Source organism: Triturus cristatus, chromosome 1_2 (genome assembly GCF_964204655.1).
Source record: "Triturus cristatus chromosome 1_2, aTriCri1.1, whole genome shotgun sequence".
Classification (NCBI taxonomy): Eukaryota; Metazoa; Chordata; class Amphibia; order Caudata; family Salamandridae; genus Triturus; species Triturus cristatus.
In genome coordinates, this window is record NC_140580.1 from 320,586,960 (window position 1) to 320,601,570 (window position 14,611).

The following is a 14,611-nucleotide window of genomic DNA, read 5'->3' on the forward strand; positions in this document are numbered from 1 at the left end:
TTGACAGAGAATGATCTGCACATTTTACAATGCTTAGCTTTGTGATGCACACAAAGACAGTAAACAGACATTTTTGGAGGGTAAACTGGAAAAAAACCCTCAATTTTCCACAGAATCACAGATTTTCAAAAGATTCCTCTTGGGTTTCTCTGTGATTTAGTTTTTTCTCAGAGGCAGAAGGGTCAGAAAACTACACCTAAAGCCTAAGGAAAGCCTTCAAAAGTTGATTATCTGATTTGAAGCAACAACAAAGTTCTGTACCTCCCTTCCACACAAGGTTTGGTAGATATCAGAGATGTGCTGGGTGGGTGTGCCAAAGAGCACTCTCATCTCATTGGCTAAAGTATGAATCCTTTAGAATTAGATGGATGTGCAAACAAAGTGAGAACTGTTTGGAACTTGTCAACCTGTCAGTGCCTTGGACTGCAATGATACAGTTACTGAGTGACCCATACTTCGACAATTGTGAATGAGTCTAGCAAGTGAATCCGTGAAAGACCGGTGCTGGGGAATTTTAAAAATCTCATGATGCTTGCTTCCGTGTCCTAGACATAATGAGAGTTAAGTCAGAACTTATGATGCTACCTACTGGTTTTACTAACATTCAAACAACAGAGGTAAGATGAATAAAGTGATGCGTCCCAGGAGCCCATTCAACATAACTCTTGATGAATAAAGTATGCATCCCTGGAGCCCATTCAACATAACTCTCTCATGATCTATCTGAGAAGAGGGCAAAATCACAAAAGACATGAGCAAAATTTCTAAATGCATGCCTGGTTTGTTTTGCACGACTAAGATGTTTGTTGGCTACCTTTGATAGTGCAATAATATACCCCCACATCCCATTTCTCCTGGTATGCCTACCATCCCAAAGACCCCTGCCTGATCATATGCCTTAAGTGACCCCTGGGTGGAACACAGTAAGCTACAAATGCACATATACCCTAAACAAAATAGGAAGCCGCCATTCACATACCGATGTTATCTTGCTTCTCTGCTGGGAAAAGTAGTGCTGCTGGGTTTCTTTAAGAAGCTTCTCACCACCAGCAATAGCAAGAATTATTGCATCTGCAAACCTGCCATCATTCAGACAAAGTTCCACTGCCACTTTGAAGTTCCCAATCAGAAGAGATTGGCAGATAAGGCCATCTGTATCTACATTGTAAGAAAAGATATTAAACAAGAAACAATGTGCATTAAGCCCAAAAACTAAATGCTACAAAAAACATTTTCAAATCAGAAATGGACACAATAATTAATGGCCCTATACAAATGTTAGGAACTAAACATCAAACACCACAATGGGCTCATATTGACCAGGTGCATGTCCAGAAATGTATATTGTGATATCAGTTAAGCCCAGCTACTACAGGAAAAGATAATGGAATGTATCTTGGTACATTATAATTACTTCAGGTTGACTACTACACAAAGCTTACTCAATCCAAATTGTTCAGAGGTCTCAGGCATGAGAAACATTCCAACACTCACAGACAATGTACAAGAAAAGCAGATGGCACAAATTCATGAAGATGACAGGTTTCATTTCACCCAACCATACTCTTGGTGGAACCAGGAGGTACATATATGTCACATGCCATCCACTTACTATGCATCACACTGCTGTAGCTTTGAAAGGAGCATAAAGACCACCAACGTAAAAGTGTGAGGAAAATGTATTGAAGGTAACGATCACTTAGATGTCTATATTATTATACAGAACAATACAAAAAAAAATAACAAATAGTTCTCCCATTATAATCATTTGGGACATCTAGTTGTTGGAAGTGCCCTGGAGACGTCTGTTTTAGGAACACTGGGTGCCGTAACGGTGTTCCACAAAGTAGTCCAGTGCAATTTATTTTGGTATAGACCTGGTCTTATTTGACATTCAACCTAAAGGAGAAAATATTGCACTCATACTTGTCTATACATTTTTAATGTAGAATTCCATTTTCAATTGAACCACTACAGATGGATATTTTGAAAGAAGTTGATAACTTACAAAAACATTTACAGATATTTTTTCATGGCTCTTATTTATGTACACAATGTTTTTTGCATAATAATTCTATTATAAATTCATGTAAACAAAACTTGGAATCCTTTGTGAAGAGATAAATGGAAAGATCATCAGCTCTTTTCCTAAACAGAAAACATGTGTGGATGACGTTTAACATAGTCAGGAAGACAAAAGAGATTGCTATAATGGCCAAACCTCTTTCTCACATCTGCAAGAACTCATTACACGTTCTGCTTTTACTCTGTGGTGTTTCAGTTAAGTCCCTGGGTGAATTAGAATTATCTTGAGAAGCTCTTAAGCCTCCTTGGGGTTTCATAAGAAATATGCCTTCTTGTTTCCATAATTCTAGCATCACTGACAGCCTCACTTAATGATAATGGATTTCTTGATCACAGTCTTTTCTCATTATAACTTGGTCAAGACTCAAAAATAGTTAGGTCACCTAAAATCTCTATTCTAATTTCAACAATTACTTAGTCTCTATTCCCACATGCATATCAACAACTACCACTCTCCTTCAATAGCCAAAATAAAGTCAGATAAGAGAGAAAAATTAACCAAGTTATGTTTGTGATGTGCATGGCCAAAGGTAGGCACTGCGACCATTGAGCGATAGACAATGGACTGTATACATTGCTCAGAGGGAACAGGCACTGTATCCAGCCAGTGAACTGCACAACCCATCATAGCCGGAGCACTGCCAAGTGGCACAGTCACAGTTTGTAAGGGGGCATGCCAATTGTGTATTAGAAGGAAGCTGTTAAATGACATATTATTCCCAAATTAAAGCTGGACGCCATTCCAGTACTGTGAGTGGGAAGTACAGTGTGCACCCTCCCACACCGGCCAAGCAGAGAAGAGTCTGAGGGGTACCAGCCACCCCACATCAGCAGACTCTCCTGTCCATCACTACTGAGCTACACTCCACCCCGTGTCTCCATTTACAGCCAGCACTTCTGTGGAGCCTCACTGAAAATAATGCTTGCTTTTCCATCCCGAATCAAAAAAATATAAGCGAAGTACTGATTTCAATTACTATAAACAAGAAAATGCATACAATTAAAAAAATATACAATTTGTTTTGTGGATTAAAACAGCAACTCTATTATTTCATTTTCTGTACAAACTATAATATTAATGTTTACAGACGTCTGAATATGGATGTCACATAGTGGATGCAGTACCTGTTGTTATAGGGATTTCAAATTTGGCTGTGTCTGGAGGAAGAAGACTGAACTCTGACGGAGAAGAGGAAGTGGAAGTAGCCTGGCAGGAAATGTTGCCTGAACCCTGTGAAAAGAAGTTACTTATTGAATAACAGACAGGTTTCCAGAAATTTCCAGTTAATGGTCTTGCCATGACCATACCATATATACATTTAAGGAATCAACAAGCAGCCCTCCCAGGCACAGCAAGAGCTGATCACGTGTACAAATTACGAGTGTTCAAGTAACTACAGAGACCTCAGCTCTCACTCTCTGCGAGTGAGACTCACCTTCGACTTGCAAAATGTCATACCTGTTAAGAAGGGCTGGAAACTGAACTCTAAACATAACTCTTTTCAGAGCTCTGCTATGCGCAGAGCAGCTCCTACAAGCTATAAATACTTACTTATATTTACTTACTTACTCACAATGGAAACCTTCTGAAAGACCCGCTCGGTAGGTAGCTACTTTGGATATATCAAAGTGGTACTCAACTATCTTTGGAAGCCGTGAGTCTAATTATTATTTTTTGTCATTTTTTCACCTGGTCACTTCTTTTATTATCACTGATGTCAAACATTGAGAAACATCACTGCCATCAAATATGCCAATTAGTTCTCACTCTTACGATTTCTCAAAACGTGTGAGCTTTGTAACCAAGTGCAAGAAAAGATAAACGTTTCTTTCACCATTAAGCACTTGTACCTCACACTAACACTTAATTACATATGTTTATTTCGAAACCTCAACAAGTTAAGGTAAGATTCTGGCTGAAGAGCAGTCTCCATGACAAGTTCCTGAGTTGTGGCTAGATGAATGCCGCTTTGTGAACAGTAGAGGCCGGAAAAACAAGTATCTACATTACTAAGTTCAAGACAAACCAAAGCTGGATCAAAGTTACATAATACATCTTCAAGTGGATATCATTCACTTATCTGTTTAATTGTTATTCATATTTTGCTTCTACCCACCTCACCCATTAGCTCCTTTCACTTTGAGTGACTGCTCAAAGCCTATACACATTGTTCACTTACACCTGAAAAAAACCTGTGTTTTCTTCAGAGACAATGTCGATTCCAAGTGTGCGTTCTCATTTTATTTTTTCTTATAAAGTCAACTATTAATTTTGCCTGCACTTCGGGCTCCAAGGAAAATGTTGGCAGTAGCAAGATGAGCAAGCATCTGTGGCAACAGTCTTTGAGTGTATCTCCATGGTGCTATCGTCAAACTGCCCAACATTTTGTTGTGATCTTTCATTTCCACTGTGTCCAGAAAGGTGTGCAACCAGTAGAAGCTCCAGGATTTGAGCCAGTGGCCTGCTGATAAAAAAGCAAAGTATCGAGCACAAGACCTTTAGAGATCTATCATGCTCCATAAAGCAGCAGTGCATACCCTTTCTTGGTACTGGAGTGCACGTGCAGTGCATCTACTCTTTAAGCCCACTGTGAATGCCTACTTTTCACTCACTAATCACTGCACCACTGGCTGTCAGCAGCCCTCCTCCAATATCCCTACAGTCTGCCCTCTCCTCTCCAGTCTCTTGATGTGCATCCCAGTGGCACTATGTTCAGTTCTAGCATGGGCACCGTGCAGAGGGTACTACAGAAGTTCAAGATGAAGGTGTGTGTAGAACAGATTAAGGTAAACGAGGTCTCATCACATCGGACCGTGACACTCCTATACAAAGGGGCACTGTCATGGCCAAATTTGTCGCACCAGTCCCAGCATCATGCTCCCTCTCTGTGTATAAAGCACAATACTCTTACAGCTCACCCACTAGTATGGTGAAGTGCAAATGTGTAATACATTTTAGCTCAATTTCCCACACTTGGGTCAGAAGGAGTATGTTTTATGTGAGCTAAAGTAATGATCTAAAGAAAATGCCCAATTCTTTGTGCTCTGTAAAAACTTTCACCTTGGCTAGCTATCAAACCTTACACGCCCGTACCTCAAAATAGACAATACGCATTCCTTATTCTTTTAACAAAAAAACAAAAGAGTCCAATGCATCTGGGGGCACCCAGTGAGACCACAGGCTTAAAGAGTTACGCTGGGAGTCGCAAAGTAGGATGAGTCTCATTGTGACTTTAAAAAGCAATACCTTTCAACGCTAGGTAGAGATGTGCTTTAAAAGGTCAAAGTGACTGGCTCCTGTCAATTGAACACACCACCAACATGAGAGGTACATCTGAAATACCTCTCTTTGATTGTAAATTAGAAAGAATCAGTTAAGGCACCTCTAAGCTTACTGAGCAGCTAATGGACAGTGCAGCTCACCATAGATGTAGGCAGGAAATGATCTCTGCCACTCCATGACCAGAGGTGATGCTTGGATTGCTATGGCAATTCTTGTCAGCTTGGTTGTGAGGCATCTAGTTAGCAAACAGGTCTGTCCACTAAAGCTACCACTATGTAGACGTTTAGTGTGCATAACTTGCACAAAAGCCACTCAGAAGTCTGCCACTCTCATAGCCAGGCTGCTCAAATCCCCTCCTTCACCTCTCTCACAAGAGCAAATACTCTCCAGGTCCAAGGCTATTCTCGAGCCATAGCAAACGTTTTGCCACTAGCAAACCTCAATGTCAAAACTTGTGTGAAGTATCTCATCAAAGTCCACATGAAGTAAAAGTTAGTGCTTTGACACAATCAGTTTTAGCTGAGGGCGAAATATTGGCCAAAATTTTTTTAACTTTATTTAAAGTTCAAAATATTCTTCAAATCCATGAATGTGTGTCTTGGTGGCTTTTTGCTAAATCAGAATGGGACCAGATGCTTTTGTTTATTCAAGCGAATAAGCTGAATCAACAAACATCCTGTTGACAGATACCCGATAGCAACAGACGAAAATGGGGCCGAGGGGGCTTTCATGGTGCTCAGAGTAACCTCTTCCGCAGTACTGGAGTTACCCACCACATCTAAACATCCGCTGAAGAAAATGCACAGCCTGTAGGGACTCCTCCACCTTGTGCTTTCATGACCATGTTGTGCCATATGGATATGCACCATGCTCCAGAGATTCTCGATTTCAAACACAGTGAAGCAGACGAACACAAGTCCTATAAATGAGGAAAGGAAATGTCCAGCATCTCCATGTGCTCGACCTAGAGATGGCTGGTCTTAACTTCAAAAAGGACAACCAGTATGCAGTCCACCCCCTACCATTTGCAGACAAAAAGGCCTACATGATGAATATTATTGTATATACTCTCACAACTACACTGGGCCTAAAGATTGTGGAGTTCAATTAAGTAGAATCAGGGCAGGGGGTATAAAATGCACTTGATGGGGTGAAACAGCTTTAAAAAGGAAAAAGAACTTAAAAGTATACACCCTAATGATCCTCTAAAATTAAATCTGCCAACAAGCAAGTAAACACATTAAAGCAAACTACCCTAGGACCACCCAACTGCTTCTTCCCCAAGATCTGGCAAGATCCAAGTAGGGTGCAATGAGAGGATTCGGAGACCAATATTGCAAGTTGCATGACAGCATCACAGAAAAGAAATAATGATTACATCTAACTGAAAAAACAGACCAAGTAAAATAAAAACCTGCTGAAATGTGAGCACGATAAAATCTGGCACATTAAATCAAAAAAAGGGCCAAAATGTAAAACCATACTGCAAAAAAAAAATAAAAAAAATCTTAAATCATCGTGCAATAAAGAACAAGTTACTTACCTTCGGTAATGATATATCTGTAAGAAACATTAATTAGTTAGATTCCTCACCTTAGACTATCCCCAGGTGTCAGGCTGGATCCGGAAAGATTTTTCATCAGCAATACCCTTGCGCGTCGCTAGGCGTCGTCTGCGGCTCCACGTCCGTCGTCGACGTCGTGATCGCCGGGATGAGGTCGTCGGACTACTTAGACACCGCCCTCGCCCGCTGACGTCACTTCTTCTTTTTTCCGTGCCAGTAAGCGCCGATGTCACCGACTGATGTCGGTCACGGATCACCACCGCCGGTGCCTCTATTGCCTTGGGCCTGACCACGATGCAGAGTCGTGCCTCGACTGCCGGGCCTTGACATCGAAGGCTAGGCGGGAGCGGTCCCGCAAGCTGATCGAGTTCCGGCAGTCGGCTCCACGACGCTCAAGGGCCCGGTCGAGGAGGAGGTCGAGGGACCGGTCGCGGAGCCGCAGCCATCACCGCTCGTTGGGGTCGAAGTCTTCACGATACGGTAAGTCGAAGCATAGCAAGAAGTCGAAGAGGCGACATCGCTCTTCGGGCTCCCCTCGCCGGTCAAGCGACTCGGCTGAGGGTTCGGGTGGCACCACCTGCGCGGCTCCGTCAGAGCCACAGGAGTCTCGTCCGACCCCATACCCTCCGGTCCCTGGGTCTGACGTGACTCTGGCGGAGGTCAGGGACTTCCTCGCGGCCATGAGGAACCTGGCTCCGCCGTCGACGCCTGCCGGTGCGCCTTCGGGCCCTGCAGGCTCGACTGGGAGGCCTAGCGAGCCGGCGGCTCCGGCCCCGGCGCCGTCGTCGCCTCCGGTGCCGATGCCGCAGGCCCCCGGGGGATCCAGGCCTGGATCCAAGTCGGCGCCGGTCGGCCTCTCGACCCCTCCGTCAACTCCTCCGGTGCCGCCCCCGGCGCCACCTTCGGACGACGCCGTTCCCCGGTTTAGTCCCGGTCCGGGCCCGGCGTCGGAGCGGCGCCGCATCCGACGCCGATGGGTGACAGATTCATCTTCCGCCCGGCTCCGATCCTTCCACCTGTATACCAGGAATCGGATGATGGTGATGACTGGGAGGGGTCTGAGGACCCTCTGGCCCGGCAGGGCCAGTTATCTCAGGACTGGGCAGATGAACTGGGGGATGCGAGTGGTTTTGACACCTCCCCTGACACTGGCTTCATCTCTCCTCCGGCCGTGCCTCCTCGGAGCCTCTGCTGCAGTTTAATGAAGCACTGATTGACGTTCTGAAGGGCACCTGGTCCAAGCCCTCCACAGTTCCTCCTGTGGGCCGGAATATGGCCCGGCGCCACCGCCCTGCACCGTGCGACCCCACTTTTCTGTCCATGCACCCCACGCCCGAGAGCCTGGTTATCCAGGCCTCTACCTCCCAGACCTCCTTCTCGTCCGCTCCCCCGGATCGGGAATCCAAAAGGTTAGAACAGTTTGGGAAGAAACTGTTCTCCTCTCTTAGTTTGGGGTTGCGGTCTATCAACACCGCGTGCCTTTTGGACCGTTACTCCCACTCTCTGTGGGATACGGTGGAGGACATGCTGCCCCAGTGTCCGGAGGAGGCCCGGACACGGCTCGCCCAGGCTCTTGCAGAGGGGCGGGAGGCGGCACGGCATGCAATCCGATGTGGACTGGACACAATGGACTCGCTGGGCAGGGCAATGTCGACCACGGTGGCGCTTCGTCGCCACGACTGGCTGCGGTCCACGAGTTTTTCAGGGGATGTCCAGAGCACCCTCATGGACATGCCCTTCGATGGCAGTCGCCTTTTTGGCGACAAAGCGGATTGTGCGCTGGAGCGGTTTAAGGACTCCAGGGCTACGGCCAAGTCCTTGGGCCTCTCGGCCCGCGCCCACAACCTTTCCTCTTGCTTTTCTCAAACAGATTACATGGAAATCACCACTGCACTTGGCTGGCCTCTTCCACCTTACTGTCCTGAAGAAGACCCGCTGTGACGTTTGTTGAGAAACGCCTGTCCCTGGGACGGAACGTCGATGCCTCGCATTAATCCATGTCCTACAGTTTCCTCATCCCAAAGTAGGAATATGAATTAGACTAGGGGTTTGACATTACTTTGTATAAGGATGGCTGTTTATTGATTCATACATTTTATTCTGTTGCAAGTTTTCCTTACTGCATATATTTCACCCACTATATCACACCTTTTTCACTTACTCACCAAAAGTCACTTGCTAGTTACTTTCCATTGATTGAATTGTTTATGTGACAGCCTTTCATACCAAAAAGAAAAAAGAGATAATATACTGATTGTTTAAATTATACAATAACATTCTCAGTGTGTTTCTAGGTACATATCAGTTATGGCATGCTTAGAAATTGTCCATGTGACTGATTGCACGTCCAGCACCTGGCTTATGGATGAGGCCGGGAAGAGGAGCTGAGAAGTCTGTCAGCGTTCGCAGAATGTGGAGCCGCCTTATTGTAGAGGTCCTGACTGGGGTTTCCTCCATCCCGCCTGTTTGGTTGGCTGCATCGCAGGGGCCCTGGTGGCGCCGATGGAGAAAGCTTGCTCTGGGCCTCTGGCTTCAGTTCCTCCTAACTTAGAGATCGGCCGGATCTCAGGGGTCATGACAGCACCCAGAAGGTGAAATGGCCCGGTTCTCTTGCTGGCGGGGCTTTCAATTAAGTCCTGAAATCTGAGAGGAGGGTGGCTAAACAATCCTGCCCTACTTGATCTGGGTCTGCTCGTGCCCTCTAGACTTGGGGTGAGGCAGGGACGAAAACCTCAAAGGAACCCATCACTACTGGCTGGAAAGCCAGGCCATCTGCAGAAGATTGCACAAAGGGAAAAACTGATAATCATCAAGTTGATGTTTGATATTAAAAAAAAGCAACCCGCGAGACAGAGAGGAAACCAGTGGTGGGTGCCCCTTAAGGGAGATTGCAGTAAACAATCTGAGGTTTTAGATCTCAGAACCCTGCTTGCCGACATGCAGAAAAGTCTTAGAACAATTCACTCAAAGATAGACACGCTTACCAATCGACTAGAGCGCATGAGCCACCGCCTTTTCAAACTGACCACAGACTAAGGCACCTTAAACAGCAGAGGTCTGAAGCGAGGGGTGGGGCCACGATGCAAAATGGAGAGAGTTCTAGCTGTAATTAAACAAACAATTAAGACTTGGGGGAGTGCTCCAAGAGAAACCATTATAGGGTCCTTGACCTACCTGTGTCTACAGCTATAAACATGACAAAGGATTATCTGGAAACCCTAATTAACAACCTTTTTGGGGATCGGATTGCGGCCTTATTCTCAGTGGAGCAAGTTCATAGTTCCATGGAGCCACGCCCCCTGCTCGGAGATCAAGCCCATCTCAGGGATGGGATACCATCCTGCGGCTCACACAGGCGAAAGGGGAACTGCATTCCCAAGGGAACAAAATTTCAATATACCCAGGTTTCATTTTCACTGTGCAACCTGCCCGCAGGGAATTCCTCCAGTCTAAGTGCCTGCTGTTAAAATAGGCTTCCCTTATGCTCTTCTCTACCCAGCCAAATTACTAGTTACCACCAATGGATAAACACAGTTTTTCTTGGCTTCCAAGCTGACCGGCACGTTCTGCTGCAAGCATTCATGCAAAAATCCGGAGTGGGATCCCAATGCCAAGGAATTCATCTTAGCGCTAATGATAATGTGTCTTATTGACTGCAAGACATGTGTTAACTCAGTTAAGTGATATGAGTTGTGTTGCCTGCTTCATCGGCCCTTGATCTATGTCAAATTTATGGTCTTCATCCTTCATCCTTTTGTGGACTGCATTACACGTTATTGCCCCAGGTTAAATCAGTCAGAGAAAATGTAAGCAACCAGGCCACTTGTCTCTGCTCTGGGATGGGGTGACCACCTGACTCACTGCGTCATCCTTGGGATATTTCCAGATTGGTTGTTTTCTTTCTTTGCGGTTTTTGGGAGGGGAGGGATATTCTTCCACAGATTGGGGGGTGTAAGATGGAGGTGAGTATGCTATACTACTTTGTAATTCCCTTGCTGTTCCCATGCACGCTCTCACAGAATGGGGTATTGTATTACTGTGACAACTGATGCCCGGGGCCAGCCCCTTTGGAACTTTCGCCAAGGATGACATCCAACACTTCAGGCAGAATTTCAAACAGTCAACTGCTGCAGCTCAATCTCCATGCATGAAAATATAGATTGCGCAGAATCGGGTGAGGACTCTTCCCGGCTGCTGCAACACAAGACCACCACTAAGTGATAAGCTGATAAGAGGGCAGATGCTCATGCCCAGACGTTCAAGGTACCACAATCTCCTGGCCCAATCAGAAGCCACTAGGATGATTTGGGCCTGGTCATTCCTGATCGTTTTAAGAACCCAGGGCAGGAAAGGCAGGCACAAAAAGGCTTGCAGAAGTCCCTTTCCATTTGGAATATATCTCCTAGAACATGTTCTCACGGAAACTCCTACATGCAAAACTCTTGACACTGCATGTTCTGAACCATGGCAAAAAGATCCATCCAGGGTTCTCCCTACAGCTAGAAGATGCCATGTATTGCCGCAGAATGCAGACGCCACTTGTAATCTACACGCAGCCTGCTTAACAGGTTCTCTATGGAATTCAAAGACCCTGCCACGTGGTTCGCAATCTGAAAAATACCCTGATACTCCAACCAACTCCAGAGGTGTAGAACCTCCTGGTACAGGACTCAGGACCCCACTCCTCTATGCTTGTTGCAATGCCACATGGTAGTAGTGTTGTCCATGAGAACCTGCTCCAGCTTCTACTTGATAGAGATAGAAAGACTTTCAGAGATAGATGAATGGCCTGCAACTCTAACAGAATGATATGGAATCAGGCTTCTGTCAAAGTCTAGAGTCCCCTGATCTCCACCTCCCCCAGATGACCTACCCCAGCCAGCAGTAATGCACTTGTGACCGCCATCAGCTCTAGGAGGGGAAGTGAGAGAGGCCTACTGTTGTCCCAATTTTATTTGAGCAGATAGCACTGCATATCATGTGCCATTGCCTCAAATATCTGGATGGCATCCGATCGATTTCTTGAAAGGTGGGCTAACTGGAACTTCAGATTCTGTTGCAGAACTCACATATGCCACCTAGCATAGCATACAAGGAGGATGCAGGAGGCCAAGAAGCCTTAGACCTGCGCTCACTGTAATCCAAGAACAAGGCTGGAACATTAGGATCATAGCCCAAGGTAGCTTCTGTTCTGTTTCAGGAAGGCCCTTGCCTGGAAGGTCAGGCTGGACTGCTCCCATGAGAAGCATGGTCAAGACTGATTTGCATATGGCTGGGTCCAAACTGAAGTGGCATTGCAGGCGAAAAATGGTAGATTGGGATGCAGCCCGAGCGATTCCCAGTGGCTGAGATTAATTCCAGCATTCCATCAATCACCTTGTTTGTGCTTGCATTTGATGCCCTAAGTTGCCGGGTATGCTCAGAGGTCCTGGGCTCACTGTGCCACTGTAACCGTGCCAAACCTGTCTGAAGAGCCCTAATAAGGGCGAAACCATTCCTAAGTTGCTTGTGCTCTGGTTCAGGGAGAACCAATCCTTGCAGTTCAGGCTGGACTGTTTCCATGAGAAGCATAGTCAAGACTGATGTACGAATGGCTGGGTCCAAACTGAGGTGCCATTGTGGCCAAAAAATGATGGATTGGGATGTGGCCCGAGCGATTGCCAGTGGCTGAGATTAATTCCAGCATTCCATCAATCACCTTGTTTGTGCTTGCATTTGATGCCCTAAGTTGCCGGGTATGCTCAGAAGTAGGTCCTGGGCTCACTGTGCCACTGTAACCATGCCAAACCTGGCTGAAGAGCCCTAATAAGGGCGAAACCATTCCTAAGTTGCTTGTGCTCTGGTTCAGGGAGAACCAATCCTTGCAGTTCAGGCTGGACTGTTTCCATGAGAAGCATAGTCAAGACTGATGTACGAATGGCTGGGTCCAAACTGAGGTGCCATTGTGGCCAAAAAATGATGGATTGGGATGTGGCCCGAGCGATTGCCAGTGACTGAGATTAATTCAAGCATTCCATTAATCACCATGTTTGTGTTTACACCTGGTCACTTGCCATTCACTGGCAGGCAAGAACAGGAATTTGACCAAGTGCCCATCAAGGTATCAGTCGGGGCCTCACTAAAGGTAACTAATGGCTCAGACTTGGCTGGCCCAGGCTACAGAATTTTCTTAGAGGATTGTTTTTATCTCGACTGGGGAAGCTGTAAATCTTAAACCTCAACTTACACCACTGCTACATAAAATGCACGTTTTTTTGTTGGCGCCCCAGCAGCGAATCAAACCCTACCTCACAGGAGGTAGAAAACACGCTGACCTCTTATAAAATCAATGCAAACTTGTATAGTGATAGGGGAGGAAGACAATCCACCTCTCACCATCATTTTCACCTTGGGGTGTCCCTTGTTCAGAATCGGAAACAAAATGGTAATTATGTCTCAGCTAGTGTGTCCGCCCTTGTAGAAGCACTGGGTAAAAGTCAGGCTCTAAGGCGAACAACTGTGCTTTAGTAATCCCGTACCACAACTTTGCATACAATGGTGGTATAGGGCTGAGTCCCATTTTGCTTTTTTATTTTTGTGTTTGGATTTAGATTTGGACTTACTGGAGGATTTCGACCGCGAAATTGACTGCTTGGTGGACCGAGACCATAACCGCAACTTGTGTAAATTGAGTGGAGGTGCATGAGGGCGCATTAATTGCACAACTTGAAGTTGTGCTCCGAAGCCAGACACACATTATTCCTTAGCAGACTGAATTTTGTTCAGAAGTAATTGAAAGACCGACAAAACTGAGAGTGAAACTCCAGATGAGAGTCTTAAAGTGGTGAAAGGAAGGAAATTATGTCAGAGCGGACGGGTGGCACTTATTTGTAGCTTTGCTTGTCAATTCTGGGGAGAAATGGAACCAGCGCAGAGCCTCCTAGTGCCATTGCTAGTGGAGGAATGGAGCATTGCTATAGGAACATTTCCAGATCTAGTCTGGGGCCTGGAGAGAATTCTACAAAGAGGAATCTCCATTTCCAAGCAGCATCGGAAATTAAAGAATTGTCAGATAAAAAATATATATACCTTCGGTAACACCTTATCTGGGAGAGACTTTCTAGCTGTGGCTCCTTACCTTAGAATTATACCCAGGCATCAGACTGGATCTGGAATTTTTTTGTGTGAGCAGTACGCCTGCGAGCCTGTAAGTTCAGCTACGGATGGTGTCTTCCCCCATAAGTGACATGCCTATATACGCGGACGTCAGTTTCTTTTTGCGACTTTCAATGCTAGAAGCACGGAGCCACGAAGTACACGATCACTAGTGTGTAAAAACTAGGGTCCTTAAAGGGGAAACAGTCGTAAGTCTATAATCCGTTCGCCCAATGTGGAGGATAGGTAGGTTGGTAGGAATTGTAGGCTAAATACAGTCTCTACGAGCTAAGGGGTTACCGAAGGTAAGCAACTTGTTCATCTGATGGAGACTGCTAGCTGCAGATTCAATACCTTAGATAAGATACCCAAACAATACCTCTCTGGAGGTGAATCTGCAGAGCAAATTCACACTAGAAAGTCCTGCAGGACCTACGCACCTGACTGCCCAGGCAAACGTGCCTGGTAAACATGTGCAGAGATACCCACATTGCTGGCAGATGTCCAGGACTCTGCAAGCTAATGCAGTGGCCAAAGACTTGGTT

The 14,611-nt window shown here is 45.8% G+C and overlaps 1 protein-coding gene across 2 annotated transcripts in view; it reads right to left on the reverse strand.

The window, feature by feature from the left end:
• Positions 1-14,611, reverse strand: part of SEC31B (SEC31 homolog B, COPII component) — a 1,155,786-nt gene that overhangs the window by 760,199 nt on the left and 380,976 nt on the right. For both annotated transcript variants that reach the window (XM_085603885.1, XM_085603887.1), the window contains exons 14-15: positions 3,211-3,316; positions 980-1,158 (exon numbers count right to left, since the gene is read on the reverse strand). In XM_085603885.1, coding sequence (XP_085460011.1) covers positions 980-1,158; positions 3,211-3,316 — 285 coding nt within the window. The remainder of the gene's footprint in view (positions 1-979; positions 1,159-3,210; positions 3,317-14,611) is intronic.